The following is a 21799-nucleotide window of genomic DNA, read 5'->3' on the forward strand; positions in this document are numbered from 1 at the left end:
AGCTAAATCCTAGGGGAAGGAAAACCCTTTAACAAATACATAATTCTGAATAGAAGCTCTCACCTTGCAGTTTTCCATATGCAACAAGAGAGCCACTGAAAGTCACTCCACCAATGTACGTGCCAAGATACGCCACAATCTTGGTGAGGTTTGCAGCAGGATCAGTGGCAAAGTGAGGATATTCAATCATGTACTCTGCTACACAGGTGAGCACAGCAGCCAAACCAACCAAACTGTGGAAAGCAGCCACTAGCTGAGGCAGGTCTGTGATCTGGATGCGTTTAGCGATGGTCAGACCTATTAAGAGTTGAAAACAGAAGGGAAGTCTTACAAAACACAACCAACCCATTGCTAGAAATTAGTACATGATGGTTCAGTGTACAATGAATACACACACAACAAGCCTGTTCCAACTAGAAATTGATATGGCATTGAACTGAAGGCTGCATATGTATATTTTGTGCAATGGGGACATAATGAAAAATAGAAAGATCAAAGCATATCATGTTCTAAGAAGCTTCACTAAATACTGAGAAATTCATTGTTTTCTGTGACAAAGGCACAGTGTGAAAGAGGGAATTTGGCAGTATTTGGTCAGGAACTGAACAGACGTATGAAGCTGGGCAAGTTCATTTACCTCTAGACACTCAGTTTCCCTATCAGAGATGATGTGCTCTCGCTTTTCCACAAGCTCTTTATCACATTCTTTATCACATTCTGAAGCATTAATAAAAGCCCTGAAAGTTATGGTATTTTGTTCACACATTTGCAAAATAATTTTGCACAAACCACAAATGTCAGTAAATTCATCTGTGAGCTATACATTATTTTATGTATATACAGCTTGCATACATGCATGCATGGAACATAGATTGTTAATTCATCATACACATACCTATGGTCCCACCAAGTGCCATTGCACCCGACATCTGTGCCAGCAATTCAGGTGAGGGATTAAGACTTCCAAGAGTTGCAGCTAAACCTCCTGCAACACCAATCATACCCAAAGCATTTCCAAGACGAGCTGTTCCTTGGGTAGACAAACCAGCCAGGGCACCAACACAGCACAGTCCTGAGCCCAGATACATCACCTTTAAAATAAGAAAACCATCAGTACAAAATGGTGACAAATTGCATTGCCATTAAAAACATCTCTGATTATTACATAAAAGGGCTGATTTCTTCAGAATGTGTGTAAGTCACAATTCTTAACTGAAGTCAAGAAACTGTCATACAGGATGTGCTTTTGGCCAATTAAAATGTGATATCGATACAGCTTTTCCCCCACTTGATGACCTTTGTTTATCTGCAGAATGAATACTAAACTAGAGTCAAGCCAATTTTCCTCATCGGTTCAGAATCAATCTTTCCTTTAGCACAAACCCAAAGCTAACCACTCCTTATAGCCATTATAGGAATAGTTTCAGAATGTGTTAATGGCACATTTGAGCTATGAAATAGTTTAGGTAGTTCTGAACTACCAGCAATGGTGTGGCCACTAAAACTGTGATCATACCCCTGTACTCAGCACTGGTGAGGCCACGCTTGGAATTCTATGTCCAATTTTGGGCCAGTCACTCCAATAAATACACTGGAGCCAGTCCACCGAAGGGCAATGGAGCTGGCAAAGGGTCTTGAAGTACAAGTCTGAAGAGGAAGAAGTTGGGAGTGATCAGTCTGGAGAAAAGGAAACTCAGGGAAGACTTTATCACTCTCTACAACTCCTTGAAAGGAGGTTGTAGCCAGGTGGGAATTGGTCTCATCTCCCAGGTAACAAATGAGAGGACAAGAAGAAATGGCCTCAGGTTGCTCCAGAAAGTGGAAATACTAGGAAATTTTCTTCTGTGGAAAGTGTGGTCTAACTTTGGAACAGGCTGCCTGGGGACATGGTAGAGTTACCATGCCTGGAAATGTTTGAAAAAAACACATGGATATGGAACTTGAGGATATGGTCTAGTGGTGACCATGGTGGTGGTGCAAGGCTGATGGTTGGACCGGATGATCTTAAAACCTCTTTCCCTACATTAACAATTCTATGATATTCTATAACTGCTGTTTTCAAAAAGTGTAAACAAACTCAAATGAACTGAGCTATATATATCCAGATAACTGAAAAAACACAAACACATTACAAGCTCCTGGCATAACGGTATGTTTGGAGTCACTCTTTCCAAACTCACAAGGCAATACAGATTAAATTTTTTTACTATTTAAACAAATGCAAACAAAAGTTTACTATGAAAGGTGTTATAGGTAAAATCCCTGTACATCCCCCTGTGCTGACAACTGATCCCATCCTTTTTTAACTGTCATGCAAAACTGAACTTCCAGAAACATTTAAACTAAAGATTGATTTCTGTATTTAGCGTATTATTTAGACTATAATTTAGGAAAACAGTCCAATAAACAAAAGTACCTGCTAGTTTACACAAAAACAAACAACAACAACAAAGCTTTTAAAGTATGTTAGCTGCACAACTGCAAGCTTACAGTTAATCAACTTCAGATTGGCCTTGTGGGAATATGCAGCTGATGGAAAGACCTTGGATTATTTGTTATTTACTCCTCAACAGAACAGGCATGAAGGAACATAACACTGAGGACTGGGCTAAGAGCCATTAAGTTATCTTCTTACTTGTTCAATGCTATAGCCACCACTGAGAGCAGCTGCATAGCCTCCTACAAATACACCACCAGGGAGAAGGTACAAGTAGTTGTACTCAGGAGGGTCTGTGGGACGTTTGAACATATCCAGCATTCTTTGTGTAACTAAAAAGCCACCTGGAAAAAGTAAAGGAGCAATCTTAAAAAAAAAAAATCCAAAATCAAGCATATGCCAAGATATAGGAGAAATATTTAGCAATACCATATTACCACACAATTTAGCAACTGACACAAATAAAGCTAGTAAACTAGAAAACCACCAGAAAACAAAGGTATATTTAGGGTTACATCTTGCTGTCTCTTCTAGCCTTTGAAAGGAATTCAGAAAAAAAGGACTTGCTCTGGCTCCATACTCTACACTGACTGTAGGATACAGCTTAGTTTATGACTGTGTTCTTTTCCCCATCTACTGTAGCAAAAGCAGTATTTTTAAGTCACATTGCTCAATTTCTTGTCTTTTTTATTATTGAAGCTGGGACTTCTGAAGCTCAAGGTAGCAGAATTTTGTTCTATGCCACTACTATGTATTTCAAGTAGGAAAATTAATACAAGTACAAATCCACTACCATCTTGGGATATAAAGGAAAATATATTGCATACAATCATCAACCAAAGGATACTGTAAAACAAAAAATCACATTTAAATATTTCCCAAAAAAAGGTTACTCCACAGGTTATGCAAACTCCATAGAATACCTACTATGAAAATTGGAGGTGTGGTGGGTTTTTATTGATAAATTCTCTCAGATACTATTCTCAGACTACTATTTCTGGAATTATTATACAATTAAAGAGCTAGAATAAATTTTTTTAATTGTGCTAGTGCTTGAAGTTACCCTTGGGAGAAAGCCTAACATTCATACCTGCAATATTGACTGAAGAGATAAAGGCTGAAAGCACTGCTAGGCTTTGGGGAGTGTTTTCAGGGAGATAGTGTCCTCCCATCAGTACCAGTCCACCAACTGCAGTTAGACCTATTTAAAAGAGAAAAAAGTGTTACTGGGAAAGGTTACTGTGTAACCTTAAAAGTCCCTATACCTATAGGAAGTTTACTTTCAACTGCCCAACAAATATCAGTCAACTCAAACTTTGACCCCTTCTTCACACATTAATGCTTAAAGGAAGACTACCATAGCCCTTTTCAAGAATACAAACATGTTTCAAAAGAAAAAAAAAAAAAATATATCAATACAGGTGTCTCAAGCACAGAGTTAGCAAAGTATTTGCTCAACAAAGGAAACTTTTAACAACCAAAGCAGATCAGACTTGTGACCCGCCACATAACCACACACAGATACATAAACTCTTACATATTACTAAGAGTTATGAATCTTATGGGTATTTTAGGATTTATTTTCTTTTTCCCCCCCTCTCACAACACATAGTTTGAGGAGATGAATTAAAGAATGCAAAAAATATGAAAGATAAGTTATTTTCAGGGCAACCTTTTGGAAAGATGGGAGGAAAATTGCGGTCTATGACTACAGCACTCCAAGTAAAACAAACTTAAGCAAACAGGTCAAGAGTAAAAAACTACTTATGAAAATTAAAAATATGCAGCAGCACATTTGCCATTCTTTTGAAAAATCATACTCTCAGAAACACAATGTTTCAGGTGTCCTTGCTATTTACAAAAGTAAACTCAAACATGCACAGAAGTACTAGACTCTTTGGCATTCTAAAAGCTCTATTAACAGACTTCTGTCTAAAGTTCAAGTAAAAGGAGCTGTGCCTACTTCAAGTAGAAAACAGGCAGCTGTGTGACAGCTACTTACCTGAGATAGCATTAGTCACAGACATGAGTGGGGAGTGCAGAGCAGGAGTCACACCCCACACTGTGTGGTACCCCACTATTCCAGAGAGGCCAAACGTCGTCACCATTTGTGTGAAAGCAGCATTAGGTGCCACAATGCCCAGCCCCAACATACCAGCTAAACCTAGAAGGAAAGCACAGGAAAACTCTAATTTTTCAATGACTTCTTACATTTAAAGTGCACGCAACAGGAGTGTAGTACTGACACAAAATTCTATGCATGGACTAGTTTCAAGATCGGGGGAGCATTTTGTCAAATACAAAGTTTTTTGGTGCTAGTGTTTCTTTCACAATAGAAAATAAAGCCATAAATACACATAACACGTTTGTTATTTATGCACATAATGCAGCAAAGATAGGTTTCTACACCGACACTGAATCTGTCACTCTCCTGTTCTACTGAAAAAAATGTAGAAGTCACAATTTTATTGAAATATTACTTGGAAGTATCAAAGCATGTGTATGTATGTATGTATGAATAACAGGGAGTAAAATTAAGACTACTGAATTCATTAATTACTTCGTGCAGAAGTTCTGATGCACTGAGAGTAACAAATGAAATGAAGAGCTAATACTTATTTGTCAAAGCAAATGTCCTATTTCTAGTTATTCAGTAGACTGTGGACATTATAGTCTCACACAATACAGTAAAATCTGGAGAAAGCAAAGGCATTAAACACGTTCTGCTGCAAAGTATGGGCACAGTCCCTGGCAGGAGTCTTTCAGAATTTTAAGCATTTTACTAATATTTAAATAGAGCCAAACACACATATATGCACGGAGCACGAGTCAGCACTTGTTGAAATGTTAATACTTCTGGTTAAATTTTTAATTTTTATTTTCCCTCTCAAGCAATTTTTACACTACAGTGATTTTGCACCAGGATACACCAGCCAATCAACTGCTCTCCCAAATAGTTATTAAATTGAACAAGTTAGATGACGGGTCACTTAAAAGCATCAGTCAAATGAGTGCTCTACACTGATTCTCCGGCTCTGGAAATGGCCTACCTGCTGTGTATACAGATGCAGTAGTCATGGTTTTTCTAAAAGGTGTAATAGTAGCTGCTTTTTCAGCTTCCAGCTCTGCTACAGTCTTTGGCTTCACGGGCGCTCCTTCAGGAATGTTATTTGGTGGAGGTGCTGGGAAAATCACTTTGCCATCCTGATGAGAGATATTTACAGTTATGCCTAACATGGCAGATGCTTAGTACTTAGAGAAGCCTTTTCTTCTTAAACCTGCAATTCAGGTAACTGCTAACATCCTACAGCCATGCTCAGGAACGGGTTCCTTTTCTGCATCAGCAGAAGTTTGCAAGGCATGACCAATTATACTGGTTTACATTCTTCAAACAAGATTTGACATTAGTGTCCAAGAGCACCTGGTGAAGAAGGCTCCAGAGCAGAAACAAGAGAAAAAAGAAGAGATAAAATTCCTTAAGTGGACAACATTTAAGCAAAATAAAACAAGGTATTGGAAATAATAAAATCTGCTACAGAAAGGCTGTAATCAAGCTCTGCAATCAGAGCCATTCCAGACCTCAGAGAAGTACCAAACAGGATACCTCACATTTCTTGTCGTTCTTCAGGCCTCTGAGGAATGACTGTGGAGCTATCAGCTCCAAGCTGTACACGCCACTTCAGTGATCTAAGAGAGTTGAAGTCAATGCCCTGAGTTTTTATTTTATTATTTTCTAATAAAGCTTAAAATATTTTGCATATTCTAGTTTCACCATTTTTTTTCTTACTACAAAAGGAACACTTTTCCTTTTTTTTTTTTTTAAAGGAAGAATGTTTCTCTGGTCCTGTAGTGAAGTCTCAAATATGTTTTAAGTATCTATGCTTTTATCACTGAAACACACAAAGTTCATATTTTTCCTATTTCCCAGTAGGAAGCACATGAGGTTTAACCTTGACAAGAAGACAAAACTAAAAAGGGACAGAGCTGACTATTCAGCTGAACACACAATTACCTACACGCTCCATCAAGCCAACTCTGAAATCTGTTGACATGCAGTATCTTTGAACATATTTTGAAGAGACAGAAATTATAAATCTTAGGTCTGTACTCACAAATTAAGCAAATATTTACTGACTTACCTTCATTACTACAGTTCCTCTAATAACATGATCCAGAGTCCCATAGTCAAAGTCATCTTTTGGATCAAAGTAGAAGTTCTCTTTGTCAGGACTAATAGCCTTCAGAAGTTTGATAATATTATTAGAATACAGGGTACTGGCCTGAGTAGCCATTCTGCTCGGCAGATCTGTGTACCCAATGTGTGTAACACCCTGAAAAAAAAATCCAAGTAAAATAATAAGGATTTGTACAATCTCTGAAAAATCATCATCTCTTCCACTGTATCCTTCTGGAAATATATATCCAAACTGTTTCACTTATTTCTGCTTATAACCCCAGCTAAATCTGCTACCTGGGGTTCTGAGAATTTTTAAGTCAGAGAATGATTACTTACAGCAGCTACAGAATCCAGCATGATCAAATCCAAAACCTGAAATTCTATTAGCAAAAAGACTTCACAGAGAGGAAGATGTATCAGTGCAAGAGCTTGTCCTCTCCAAGTCCTACCATTCTCTCAGAACTTAACTTCTCTAAGCAATCAGGTAACAGATTAATCTGCCTAATGCTTGGCATCTTCTCAGTTTTTCTGGAAGGCAAGCACTGGAGACAACTTTCTATATGCCAGTAGAGTGAAGGGAGCTACCTCAGGGCTGTGCAAGTAATATGTCTGAGTTCACATGTCTGTAAAAATGTAACATAATATATTCTCAATACTTTAAGAACAAATGAGCCTCGCTATCAGGCTTTGGGAAGGAATGGGAAGCTGTGGCTGGCATACAATCTTATGTGCTAAAACACTGCTCCCACAACTTACAGCTAAGATCCATGCATGCTTCCAGAACTCTGGCTTCTTAATGAAATGCTCTGGCACAATCCTAATTGTTCTGCACTGCTGCTATTTTCCACAGCACAAAGCCAGTACACTAAATCCAGGGTAATACTCCTCTGACTGAAAGTGTTCCATGAAGCCCTTCATACACGTATCTGCTTACTTCTCTTCTACATTCTCTAGTTTCAGGTTTTAAGCAGTGGCATTAAAAAGCCCTAGAAAACCACAAAGACAAATGCAGCATGTGATTCTTTGATATACACAAACAGAATTCTGCTTATGTCAATGACAGCCATAATGACAACCATGGCAGCAGCGTCCTACAGGCTTCCCAAATAACGGTATTATGTCCTTGCATTACCAAATCACAGCCTAGGAAATCTGTTACTATAAATCTCACCATACAGATTTCCAATATTGTTAGCAGATTTCCTATAAGTACCAAAAACAAAATCCAAAAAGCAGAAAGACAAGTTCTCAACTGAGCCAATGAACACTGGAGCAAAACCAAAGTAGCTCAGTCCAGACCAAAACTGCTTACTTTAATGAACCAATTTGTGTTACATCTCGTTTGGGTTCCAAGTGCTTTGGATACTCTATGGGAGACATATTCATGTTGTTGACAATAAAAACAAGCAAAGCCAGCACCTTCCTGAAGCTGAAACAGTACCGAGTAAGCCAGAGACTTGGTACTGAAGTAAACACTTGACAGTCTGAACCTGTTTAGCTTTACCTCTGGCAGGGAATGTTAACCTCCAGTCATGGGAGGTGATAAGCAAGTCAAAGAACCAATTGCTACTGCTGTGTATTGTAAGTAGACCAAGAAACTCAGAAGGGACAAAACTAAACTTGAAAGTTATAGCAGCAAGAATTCTGTCATATCCATTAACAACCAAATTAACACTATACAAACATGTTAGTTTATTTAAAAATATTCAAATTGATACACATATGAATATTGACCAAATGCAAGTCTAAACGATTACTTCAGCCCAAAAGAGCTGAAAGGCTGTTGTAGATTCAGCAACTCATTTTCAGCATACAGTTTACAAAACATAGTGGGAGTTCAGGCAAAGCAAGAATGAACTGCAGGTTAAAAGGCTCACCTTATGAACATACATTTCTCCAGGCTTTGTAGTCTCAATGTTTCCCCCTGCTTCTGCAGCTAAATCCACAACAACTGAACCTTCCTTCATTGATTCAATCATATCTTTTTTAAACAAAATAGGAGCTTTTTTGCCTGACAAGACAACGTGTAGCAAGTTAAACACAAAATACAGCTTTTTATCTGTTGAGCTCAGGAGATGACTTCTCCTCTTTGCTCTACATATAGACTTTAATTTTGTAAGCAAAATTTTTAAGTAATCAGTACCTAGTATAAAAAAAAAAAATCACAAAAGGTATGTTTAAAAAGAGAGAAGAGACGCTGGAACATCCTGCTCCAAAGCATATGAAAAAGTTATGCATGTGTAGTCTACCAAATATAAGTCCAATTCTGTCAACAAACTGACAGTCTTAACATCCAACCTAGTAATTCTAGTCATAACAAAAAAAAAAAAACCCTCACATCATAAGTTACTAAAATACAGACACTGTGCAACACAAAGCAGTAAAATCTAAGCTCTACCTTACTATGTTTCAGTTACAAAGGACAGCACCACTTCAATTAGACTTGTTCCAGTGCACAAGTTGTATAGCAGAAGTAGCAGTGATGCAATAAATATGCAAGAGAATTATATATTCTTACTTCATTACTACCCCTTGCTTAGTAAGAAAAGGATGATGGTATTGAGTCAAAGACTGATAGTCTATGAAAACACAAGATGTAAAAAAAAAAAAAAAAAGGCACACGCTTTAAAACCAGGCCTTTATCACAGAAGGGTAAAGGTGCATGCTCATGCAGACATAATTCACTAATCCCTCTGTTTTCATGCAGATGCAGCTCCAAAATATGCAAACTTACTTAGATAAATGAAAAATAACATTTTTACCATAAAACATACCTGGAATAAGTGCTGTAGTGATGATAATATCAACATCTTGGCACTGTTTGGCAAAGAGTTTCATTTCAGCTTCAATAAATTCTTTGGACATTTCTTTAGCATAACCACCTTGCCCCTCTCCAGATTCCTTTAAGTCTACTTCCAAAGGCTCAGCACCAAGAGACTTGAACTGTTCCAGGGCTGCAGCTCTAGAAAAAGAAAATTTTAGGGGAGAGAAAAAACACTGCTTTAAAAATACATCATGACTTTACCAGTGGTTTTAGGAGCAGTCTTCAGACAAGAGATGTAAAACTTATTCTAGGATTAAGGAGACAATAACCAAAGTCCTCAGGTTTCTCTATTTAGTGAAAAAAATTGCATTGCTAAATTTAGGTTCCAGACAGACTTGAGTAAGGAATGAAGGCAACCTATGGTTTCCTGTATAGTCAGCAGAGTTGGTCTAAGAAAAGCCTCAAAGTTGAGGGTTTCACTGCACACTAACTCTCCTCATACATTTCTGTTGTCGTGACTTGGTAAATCTACTGCCCAAAGTTAGGTGCCTAAAATGGGAGATAACCACAGAAACTGTGGCCCTGTCTTTAAACAGTGAAATGGGAAGTACTACTAAGTCTTATTTTCACAGGTAAAATTGCCTGGGGGTGGCTGTTTGGAGTTGAGGCTTTTTAATACCCTGTAATTTATTTTGCATCATGTGACATCACAGTAAATAATGACACTAAATTTCAGTGTCAGGAGAACATTCACAACACGCAGACGACTAAACAGAAATGTTCTTGTATCAATGCAAAAGTATGTAGGGTGCTTAAGAAGGGAATTTAAAAAAAAACCTGAAATGTTTTTAGACTTTGAAATGAAATAAAAAATTAAGGACTTATGATGGAATGAAAATGGTAGGAAGTGAATTATTACTCAGTGCAGTTCAAATTATTTCACTGTAATACAGTCACAAACAATCTTAAAGTAATTTCAGTTTGATATGACAATTTTCACATATCTACCTAGTATCAAATCCACGAACCACTGCACCCATCGACTTTGCTGCTCCTGCAGAAGCCAGGCCAGCAACCCCTCCTCCAATGATCAGGACCTAGAATGATAAATCTCATGAAGCAGCTATTTAAACAAGATACCTTAGGACACAGAAACCAAAATTACTTTGCCAGAGGTGACCCATACATTTAAAAATTTAAAAGCTGTAACTCCTAATTACACATAGCTAAGAGCCAACTCTTATCTCTGAATTTTAACTGCTTCCTTACCGTCTCCCATTTTGAAAAAAACAATCCTTCCACATATAGCTAAGTCTGACGTTTAAAACTAAGCAAACTTAAATAAAATTCAAATTATTCTATTATTCCCAAAACAAAACCACTACAGATGTGAACAAAAAGTGGTATAAGAACAATTATAGTGATTTCTGAATTCTGCAGAAACAGCCCAAAGGCAGGAAAAAGGTCTTTTAATAATTTCAACAACAGTTACCTGTGCTCAGAAACTCACATATTCTTTTGCCATGACATGTGTTTAATTGCACATACCTTTGCTGGAGGAACTTTACCAGCAGCTGTGATCTGACCCGTGAAAAATCGACCAAAGTGATTTGCTGCCAGGACCACAGCCTTGTAGCTGTCAAACAAGGATGAACACATATCAGTATTTTCTCAGATTCAGTAAAATTCCATTCATTACATCAATCACAAGGATGAACATTTGACCAGAGCACATGTAGGATAAAGCAAGCTTAGTATTTTGCTATTGAGCACAATGTCAATAGTCTTTGTTTCTTTGTTCTTTTTTTTTTTTTTTAATCATGGAATGCATTTTCAGATGTAATTTTTGGACTGCGGTACACTGGATGGCTACAACTACCCACTCTCACAAATAAAGTTTTACCTGAAAAATAAATACCCAACTTGTAAAAAGTTAACTCTGTTAACTCCTTGAAGCTCCCTTCTTTGGCTATAACCTGAGGCTTGTTATAGAAGGGAGCACAAACAAGTAATTGCAAAACCCAGAGTAATTCTGCAGTTAGCACACTTAGACCAGCAAGCACACAGTCATGAACAGTACTGTGCCCCTAAACTTTGCAGAGCTGTATGGCTTAGGGCAAATAACCTTGCTATTTCTTTTGCCCCATCCAAGAATGGGTAGCTAAATACCAAATTAACGCCAGCAGAGCTATCTGAAAATAAAGATTAATATGTAGTTTTGTCTTTTCTTAACAAAAGGTCAACATTTTCTTGCATTCTTACTAACAGTGTTGTGGTTCAACAGTCCCATTCCACTATCTTTCCTGTCTCTGACAGAGGGATATAGAGGTCTATATGCCATAAAATTAATTCAAATTTGGAATACACCTTGTATATTTTATACCTTTAAATTTTATTAATTTCTGTATTTTAGTAAAGTTACACTAAATGAAAACATGGGGAAATAAGCTAATGTACACAGATCTAGACTGCTTGTGTGCACAAAATCTGGCAGCCTTCTCACAGGTTCGTTATTCCTCACACACATCATCTAAGTAAAAAGTAAAAAAAACCCTAAAAATTTTTTTTAAAAAAAGCCAGTTTGACAATAACATTTTAATTCATTGAAATACCTAAAACACTAGTTGCAAAGCACAGAGACGGTCTGACAGTATTTGATCTTTTGTTTGTAACTGCCATGGCAATTGCATTCACACTAAGTGTTGTTTGGGTTAGTTAGATCCTAACAACATCAGACCCCCATGACAATCTGTGTTCAAGATTACCTAGTTCGGAGCAAAAATGCACTAGACAAAAACAGTCAAGGAATTAGAAGAATTGCCTACATTTTTGTTTGTTTTAAAAACCTTGCTCTGATCTGCTATAAAACTGATTATAAGAAATTTTAGTAGTTTGGCACCTCCAACAACACCATCCTGCTTGAAACTGCTGCACGAAAATAGAGGTGTAGAATCATTTTAGATATACCTAATATCAAAGCACATTATTTTAAACCAGCTATATTTAGTGAAGATGAAAAAAAAACCACCAAAAAGTCATACCCAGCAATGTTGGCCATGGAGCTAAGTGCATCATATCCCTGAGCAATGGTGACCCGTGGAACTTGATCCATAGCTAAGACAGTTGCTTTCTTTTCTGAAAGTTTTTTCAGGAGGTCTGGATTTTGTGCTGGGTAGATAAAACTAATCAGGGTCGCTGCTGTCTTGAAAAGATCTGCCTCATGTACACCTAGAGCAGAGTTATATATTGGAGCCCTCACCTGAAAAAAGACAAAAGTTTCCAAGTTAATCAGAGGAAAGAAATCAGAACACATCCCACTTCCTTTCTCCCAGCTTGCAGTCTGTCCATTCCCACCCAAAAGTACAGAAGGAAGAAAATATATCAAACGCTACTTACACAATTGAACTGAGTAATTATATTTCTTAACTGCAGTCCACATAATGGAATTGGCTCTAGATGGATTGGTGACAGGACAATAATTGTCAACACACACTTTCAGAAGATCTGATGGCTTCTAACCAGCAGTCACTTGCTTTCATGACAGACAGCTACCCGCAAATCCACCATTTTTAAGCAAAATGATTACTCAACAGATATGACAATTACGCTCTACAGGCTAAAAGTCTCTAATTAGGTCACAATACATGACCACATACAGGGAATTTCATGCCAGATGTTCAGCAGATACTGATCTTCATCTATAGTCACTTTCGAGTTTCTCACTTCAAAGAAAAATCTACTTAAAAGAGTTGTTCACAAAGTAGCTCACAGAAATATTATGTTCAGTGCTGATGGGATTATTTCAAACAAAGCAACTGAGGGAAGCCTCAACAACCAGTTAAAGGTCTGTTCCTTTTTTTCCTTCAGGACTCTGCACAACCTAAGACTTCTCAAGTAAGTTCACTTTTAGCAGTTTTCCTAAATTTTGAAACACGCGGTTGCTATGATATTCAGAAAAGTTCTTTTAAACACATTAAACACTTTTAACACATTTAACACATTTAACACATTAAAAATACTTTTCTTTTACAGAAAAGTATTTTTAAAATTCCAAGCTACTCTATCTAAAGAGTAACTAGAGTTATATGTTAACAATTTTGGATAAAAGACTTCTTAGAGCATGGATTTCATCTGATTAGCTTCCAGAACTAGTCTACCTCACTCTAGAAAACACAACTCCTCCATGGGAGTTAAAATGGAGTTAAAAATTTGCTAAGATATTACCCACAATATTTTCAATTATGTCATTAAATATTTTTTTTAATGTAGGTGCACACCTGAGCCATGAAAAGAAAGTACAAAATTTTAATCAGAACTCAAAATAGAAAACACTAATTTAAAGGACCTTATTTACTGAACTTTCCACAGATTATAAGAAAAAAATTACCCATACATTTCTCAAAAACAATGTAGTAGGAAATATACTAATAAAGCAATTACCTTCACAACCAAATCAGAAGCCAGGACTTCCTTGGTCCCCTGGATCTTTGCTCCAACTTCTCTGTAATGGTCATCAGAAAATTTGGAAGCTTCTCCAGCACCAGATTCCACCACAACGTTGAAGCCTTGTTTAACCAAGGCTTGAACTCCAGCTGGTGATAGAGCCACTCTCTTCTCATTCTCAAATATCTCCCTGGGAACACCTACAGTCAGCTGTTTATAAGGAATTCCTGTAAGAGTGGCAGATAAGACAGCATTAGTTGTAGTGAACACTAATTAATTGATATTAGGGACACTCTTCAATGTTGTACAGACACATGCAGACACATGTCACAGTTAGCAAATTCTCCCTCCCAAGGGAAGAGGAAGCAGAATGCTATTTTCTAGGAACGTCTTTTACATTTCCCTTAATTACACCATCTTCCTTGAGATCCTTGTTCTTTTAGCAATCAGCAGGTCAGCACATTGAGCCACACAAGCAGTAACAAGTGTTTGGTGCAGTTCATTCCCATCGGCGTTTACACAGTTCTGATTGTGTAACTGGAATTCAGATTTACACAATACCTGGTGTTCTGGTGATAACACATTCTACCTCAGGTCAAAATTTAAATCACTCTCTAGTCACTTCCACATTGGTGTGAAGAAAGAAATAAATGAGCTTGAACAGTGGAACTACATTTTAACTGAATATGTTTGTAAAGTATATAAAATTACAGCTGTAACATACATTACAGTTTGTAATGTATATTGAACTATATAAAATCACTGTTACTGAATGCAACATAAGTACCAAAAAGTACATTGAAAGGCACAACTACATCAATAAGCCACTCTAGAAGTTGCCACAGAAACAAAAAATGCAAATTCAGAAGTAGTTGAATAAGAATGGATATCCATCTACTAGCTTCTTCAAAAATGCTTCTCTTCAATGTTATCTCCTTGACTTAACTTGTTCAAAGCTCCACTAAGTAACACCAGGAAACTGGTGAAGATGAAATTTGTCAGCTTTAGTTCAAGTTTTCAAATTACAAACATCTAGCTTCATTTGGGTACAATTTGGGGGCTTTCAGTCTAATATCTGGGAGGTAAAGTTCTCTGATCCAAACAAGTGTTTAAATACATTATTTATGAATACACAAGCTCAAGCAGAATAATCATACATCAAATTACCACATTGCTTCAATCACACTGACAGCATGCAGTCCAACACATAGGCTGAATCCTGTACCAGCTTTCACTGACATCTATCCAGAATTTACACCTGGATTGCAACATCACTATGCAAGACATTTACACCACATATATATTAATGAACTATAACTTGAGCAGTCTAAGCAGTCACTCATATTAATGATGAAGCAACAACAACAAAACCCACCAAAAAACCCTCAAACCTAAAAAACGGGAGGAAGTGGATGAAAGGCTCGTTTTAAATTGTAAATCTGCTTTTAAACTGTCCAACTATACTATGTATTGTGCTACAAAAAATTGTACCAGGCAAAGAATGCACATTTCAGGAAGGCCTTTTGACTTTAAGACAAAAACAAGAAAAAAACCCTAAAAACATACTACAGCTAAAGAGCTTGGAGGAACTAGATTTAAAATATCAAAATAAATTACCTATGAAATCGGACTGGGATTACAATGTGTTTAAAGTTGACAATCTGAAAATGTTTTCAGTTACAAACTTTCCAAATACTGTCAACTTATTATGTTCTGAAAAAATAGTATAGAGTTACTAAGAACTGGTATTTAAATACTTACTTATACTTCTCAGTCTACTAACTCATATTAAAAAAAAAAAAATTGAACACATCCAACTAGACAATGGAAGACCACCAGACAAAGAAGTTAATTACTTCTAATTGCTGCAACAGGGGAGGTTTTACTGTGCCACAGGAGGTTTAGGTTGCACACCAGGAAGAACTTCTTCACTGAATGGGTGGTTAAGCACTGGAATGAGCTGTACAAGGCAGATAGTCAAGTCACCATCCCTGGAAGCATTCAAGAAGCTACTGGATGTGACATGTAGTGCTATGGTTTAGTAGACAAGGTGGCATTCTGTCAAAGGTTGGACTTGATCTTAGAGGTCTTCTCCAACCTTAATGATTCTATGATCCTAATTACTTTGACTATTTTAATTTATTTTAGCTTTGTCTTCTAAATTTGACTGACAAAATAGCAACAAATAATTTGAAGATAGAAGTGTTTTGATGTTTCATATGTTGGAGAACATTCAAAATGTTTTTATCACACGACAACACTCAAATTCAGAAAAACATACATTAAAAGAACATAAAGTCACAACAGGAGCAAGAATGCACATCTAAAACAACAGATCCACAAAGGTAACAGTGCTTTGCAATGATTTGTTTCACCAGCACATAAGCAAATCTAAACATCACCGTGCAACTCAGGCCATACCTACCACAGCAACACTAACCACTTGTTACCAGCTGTGGTAACTGTTGCTGTCACTCAAATTACCCTTGTCATTTGAAGAGACCTTTCTCCTCGTCTCTTCTAATTACTACACAATAAAGTCCTGCTTCTGATTTTCACTAAATCAACTCGGTGGAAATGAGCTGTCTTGTCTTTTAGAAGCAGGAATGAAACCTAGAAGATTGAAATTTGTTAGGATAACAGAGACCAATCAGAATTTCAGAGAGGAAATCTACAGTAGGATAGAAGGCAGAAAGCTTTCAAAAAAGCACTGAGAAAAATTAAGAACTAGAGTCCTACCTTCCCTTTCTCATTTTGGAAGTTTTTGTAAAACAAGAATTCTGATGGGAAGGAGAGGAGGAGTAAACAGGGGAAAAACAGGGAAAGGGAAAAACTAGTGAGAAGCAGGGGGGAAGGGCAGAGGGAAGGCAGGAGAAAGGAGAAGGAAAGGAGGGGAGGACTAAATTATAGTATAAAGGAAATAGATAACTGCAAACTTAAAGACACACAGATATAACTAAAGCTTTTATTTTTCTCAGGCAAATTAATTAATCTTTTATTAATTAGCTCCTAAGGCCTAAATGACAATCGATACTTCTGCTTTCCTTTTGTTCTTTTGCTTTTGTGTGGAGTAGCAGAATAGAAGAGTAAATGGCTAGGAGGAACAGGACAGGAACATACACTCACTAGTTGTCAGATGTGTTTCCTCATTCCTCACTTCTTTCTTATTGTCACATCTTCCATGCAATAAAAATTAGTACAACTTTTTCAGATAGAAAGTGTTTGCACCTTATTTAGTAAACAGAATGATCAGAGACTAATACAGAGGGCTATGTTCTCCTCCAGTGCTTTGGGAGATCAAATACAAGATAAATACTCAACAAGTCTCATTTGTCTCACCTTCTTTTCTCCCCTGTCCCACTACCAGACCTCCAGTAATCCATAAGTACAGAAGAAAATGAATACATAAGCAAACGGATGTCAGTTTGCCAGCCATTAGCTAGAGCAGATATAGGACATTTTTCAAGTAGACTGCCCTGAGCTTCCATGTGATTCAGCACCAAAACTGAGCAGATGTCTACAGCTCAAAAACAAAGACCTATCTTAAAACTTCAGTGCAGGTCTTGGGAAGAAAGGGTTAAAAAGCTGAACACTGGCAAGGAGGATTGCAAAGCTCCCTTGCAGCTGGAAATAACTCTTGATAAGCCTGTGTGAACAGCAGGACTGTGATGATTTACTGGTGCCTGCTTCTCCACTTGTTTTCCTCTGCCTGGTTGCTGGTTCAGCAATAGCCCATTAGCAAAGTAATGGAAATACAGTTACTCTTTGTATTACAGCCACAAGTTTGTGGATGTCCCAGCTGCCTGTTCATGCTGACACACACAACAAGGTATGATGAATACTCTGGTTGGAGGAAGCTTTGTAATTAACACAGATTTGGTTTGTTGAATTCAGCAATTTCACCAAAGTCAATAGTTTTGAAAGGCTGAAATCTGGGATTATAAATTTACAATCTTGATTTATGTTTTGAGGAAGCTCATCCGCTATGCTTGTTAAAGGTTTAAAGTTACATGAGAGTTTGAAGCCTCCAAGTTGCCTTTCTAATCCTTCATGTCAGATAATCCCTTTAAGAACTGCCTTGAGTATGTTTTAGTGACTAACTGATTTATGACATCATGGACTTCTTCCAAATACTGACAGATATACACATACCTGGAGCATCTTTTTGAGTCATGAAGTTTTTTAATATATTGTTCATTGAGTAGAGATAAACAGTAGTTTTTTGATACAAAAAATCAACACCAAGAAGATTCTGCCACGATCAATAGCAGAATCACTAAATTTCGCAGGTATTAGGAAGGAATATACATTCCAGTGAAATGCTGTGGCATATACAAAACTTAGAACTTAGAAAAACTAGTAAGAAGCCACTCATTCCCTTACCATAATCCTAACTGTGTAATGAGGACATATTCAAACTTAAAGTAAACAAAACTATAACAGTGACTTTCTCCATGTGACTTCTATCTACAAGAATCTTAGAGAAGATTCTAAGTTAAAACTATAGCAAAAGAATACAGGTTTTTATCTCCTTAAGCTAATTTTGGGAAGTAGTCTGCAACAAAATAGTATCAACAAATATTAGGGACTAAATTTTGGAAAAGATAAAGAAGTTTTGACTATGAGCCACATGTTCTGGGCTTGAAAACAGGATGCATAACCTGCCTATTTTTTATGTTACTCTAGTAACCTTTAAACAAACCATCTCACCTGTTCTGAAGATGAGGACATATTCCGAAGAACAGCAATATGATGTTGGCAAAAAGAAAAAAAAAAAAAAATGGTACAGAAGATTAAATGAACACCTGATCCCTCCTATTACATAAGCAAGGATTTTTTAAAAATTAATTAAAAAAACACCAAAAGGAAATTAAAGGTGATTATTTCTTGTTTGTAAATAACTTATAGCTTACGTAGAGAATTAATTGAAAATTAACAGCTACAAGTTTAGAAAAAAACAGGAAATTTTAAGAAATAGGCATCAAAATAAAAAGAATATTAAAAATCCCAAAATAGAGAGGGGTAGAAGTCACAGAGCTGTAGGACAAACCAATCTGGAAGTATACTGGGAATCTCAGAGTCACTCACTCCATATGCACCTTTCCCAGGGTTTCAGAAAGTTCTGATTCTGTTCCTGAACCACCTAATGCTAGTGACTATCTGAGACAGGTTACAGGAATACTTGTTTACTCCTATATAAAAGTTTCTATGTTTCTAATAAGCAAGCAGCAGCAAAATAGCTAGCAGTAAAAAAATTATCCATCCTCCAAATTTACTTTTCAGCTGACCCTATATCTCCATATCTCTTCTCCTCAAGCAGCTGTTACTTAGCTGTTATGTTGTACATAACATAGCCCGGATGGAATGAAAGCTAATCTCAGACAAGGAAGGTCATAACTATAGCCTTAAGAAGAACAACTGTGACACTAGCCTTTTCAGACAGCTTATTCTTCTTAGCAATACAGTAATTTAACCAAGTGTTACTATAATCAAGGATAATTTCTGAAAGAATAAAACACAGTTATTTTGTATCTGCTACATTTTGATTCAAGAGCACTTAGTAAGTAAATATAAGCAATAAAACTGCTTCTACTTTGTCATTCAATTGCTGTTTTATCCTTGATTTGTCCTCTACTGAAAGACAAATCACATGTTACCAAAGCATACTGTAAGGACAGTTTAATTATCAACCAAAAGACTACCAAACTTGTAATTCTCCATAATAAATAACTGCATTTCTTGAATACTACCAATCCTTAAATAAGGGCTTCCACACAATAGATTTGAAGGAGCAGCACTGAATGTTTAAACACATGACACTAATCAGAATTCTCCGTCCTTGTGGAAAAATTTTTTTTAAGTGATTCTTAGAAGAAAGAAAATTCACACACACGGAGTAACATACCAATTTCAGTAAAACTGAAGAGATTCTTCAGTTTCATGATTAAATTTGTGGTCAAAGTCAAATACAAAATTGATTCCAAACTCAAACAACAGCACTTACCTGGGATATTTGAGAAAGAATTCTGAACCTAATTTACTATATTCCAGTTTACACTCCCAGCCAGGGCACAATCTGCCATATCAGGACTGACAGATGTCTCATTCATATATTTAATATGGAAAAAAAAATTAACAGCACCGCAAATCTATCAAAGAAATCCTGGTTTCACCACACAACTGTGATACAGATTATCAGGAGCTCTCAGAGTAAAGACATTTCCTCCCATCACATTTCTTCAGAAGTTCCAAAATCTTCAGTCACCAAGTTGAAAGGACCACAAAATGCACCATTCATTTTTAGTATTGCCACCAATTCTATGCAACACAGGCTTCTCAGAGTTATTACATGCTACATTTGAGTCTCACGTTCTCACAGCCAGACACTTCTGTTTCCAACAATACTACTTTCCTAGTACTCTCAAGTATCTAATGCAGTTACCTACTGTCTGCATTTGGCAGAACCAAACATCATGTGTCCAATCAGTCCAAATCTTGACATTAATCTTTTGCATACTAAGATCCTAGATCTTCATTGAAGCAAGGTCTCTAAATTCCAAGGGAGACACAAACTATGCAGTATTAATGCACAAAAATAGCATTAAACCTGCGTTATGTGCCCTTCAGTCTTCCAACTGTCAGGTTATGCATAGCATAGAACAGGGGAAAAAAAAATTCAGTTCTGATCTTCACGTATCAGGCTCATATCAGAAACTGGAAACAAGGATGCCCCCTTTTCCCCCTCCTAAAAATACCTGAACTTGTCCATGTCTGCTAAAACACAATTTTGCAAATACACTAACAAATCCTACACATGAAGATGCAGATCAAGAGATACAGAGTTTCTCAAAGTAAACGTAAATGTAAATGGTACAATGTAAGAGTTTCCTAAACAAATTTGAGAGGGTTTTTTTAGATGGGATAATAACATCTAAATGTACTCATGTTTGCAGACACTCCCTTTGTGAGGTCTGTATTTTCTCTCACATGCATACAAAAAGCTGCACTACCAAAACTCATTGGGAACTCAGACTTTAACTAAGAAAAGCACTTTTTAAATACTTCCTTCAAGTAAGGAAAGTATTAGCAGGAGTTCAGACCCTCTAGCCATCAAAACTATTTGGATCCAAAGTATTCATAATAAACACAAATACCTTATGCATAAGCCCTATTAACCTAGTCTAAAATTGTGCTGCAACTGACTCAAGTATGCTGCTGACATGATTTAAGAGTGTTCTTTCTATTTTAAGTGTTTTCTGTACTAATGCAGACCTGAAAGAAAAAAAAAGAGGAAACAATTTATATTCATGTTTTAAAATCAAATATTGTTTAGAGTACTTTAATAGATTTACCTGGCTTTGGGGCTGCCTGTGACCCAAGCACCTGGTGGGTTCTAAACATTCGCAAGCAAGGCATCTTTGCGGAACGCGCCTTTGGTGGGAGCACATTGCCAAAAACGGGAGCCGAGCACCCACTGACAGCCACACGCAGAAGGCTCGCCATTGCAGCCAGACCTCACAACAAATTCCTTGCCACGTATGGAATCCCTGGGGCAAATGTGAAAACAAATCAAGAGTTATTAATGACACTGGATGGAAGGTATGTAAACGCAGCAGGTTTCAGGCCAGTCGACTGCCAGTAGGCACGAGACAATCATTCCTCACCACCTTTATCTTTCTGGCTAGGAAACAAAATCAATTTTTTCCAAACTAAGTAAGACAGCTCTCAAACAAAGCAACTGGCGTGACGAGCCGACCTGGGGGTCGCATTCCTGCGACGTAAGGCCATTTTCTCTTTACACCGTTGTTTTAAAACAGGAACTGTGGCACAGAAAAGCCCGCGGCGCCCCAAGGCACAAAACAAAACACTCCAATCCCAGGCAGAGCTCCCGCAGGAGTCACCCTGGGTGGGACACAGCTTGGAGGCGCCCGGGAGACTCAGCAGAGCACTCGGAGCGGCACTGGCCGGGCAGCAGCCA

The 21799-nt window shown here is 37.2% G+C and overlaps 1 protein-coding gene across 3 annotated transcripts in view; it reads right to left on the reverse strand.

Moving 5' to 3' along the window:
* The window catches only part of NNT (nicotinamide nucleotide transhydrogenase), a 43758-nt gene that overhangs the window by 21250 nt on the left and 709 nt on the right, over positions 1-21799 (reverse strand). For 2 of the 3 annotated variants that reach the window (XM_085041957.1, XM_085041958.1), the window contains exons 2-15: positions 21174-21368; positions 13819-14048; positions 12420-12637; positions 10927-11014; positions 10387-10475; positions 9389-9576; positions 8492-8625; positions 6577-6768; positions 5488-5641; positions 4440-4601; positions 3528-3638; positions 2636-2781; positions 896-1091; positions 64-297 (exon numbers count right to left, since the gene is read on the reverse strand). In XM_085041957.1, the coding sequence (XP_084898083.1) occupies positions 64-297; positions 896-1091; positions 2636-2781; positions 3528-3638; positions 4440-4601; positions 5488-5641; positions 6577-6768; positions 8492-8625; positions 9389-9576; positions 10387-10475; positions 10927-11014; positions 12420-12637; positions 13819-14048; positions 21174-21324 (2293 nt within the window). In that variant the 5' untranslated portion in view covers positions 21325-21368. The remainder of the gene's footprint in view (positions 1-63; positions 298-895; positions 1092-2635; positions 2782-3527; positions 3639-4439; positions 4602-5487; positions 5642-6576; positions 6769-8491; positions 8626-9388; positions 9577-10386; positions 10476-10926; positions 11015-12419; positions 12638-13818; positions 14049-21173; positions 21369-21799) is intronic. The other variant, XM_085041959.1, reaches the window with a different exon arrangement.

Source organism: Lichenostomus cassidix, chromosome Z (assembly GCF_008360975.1).
Source record: "Lichenostomus cassidix isolate B80296 chromosome Z, HeHo_3.0, whole genome shotgun sequence".
Classification (NCBI taxonomy): domain Eukaryota; kingdom Metazoa; phylum Chordata; class Aves; order Passeriformes; family Meliphagidae; genus Lichenostomus; species Lichenostomus cassidix.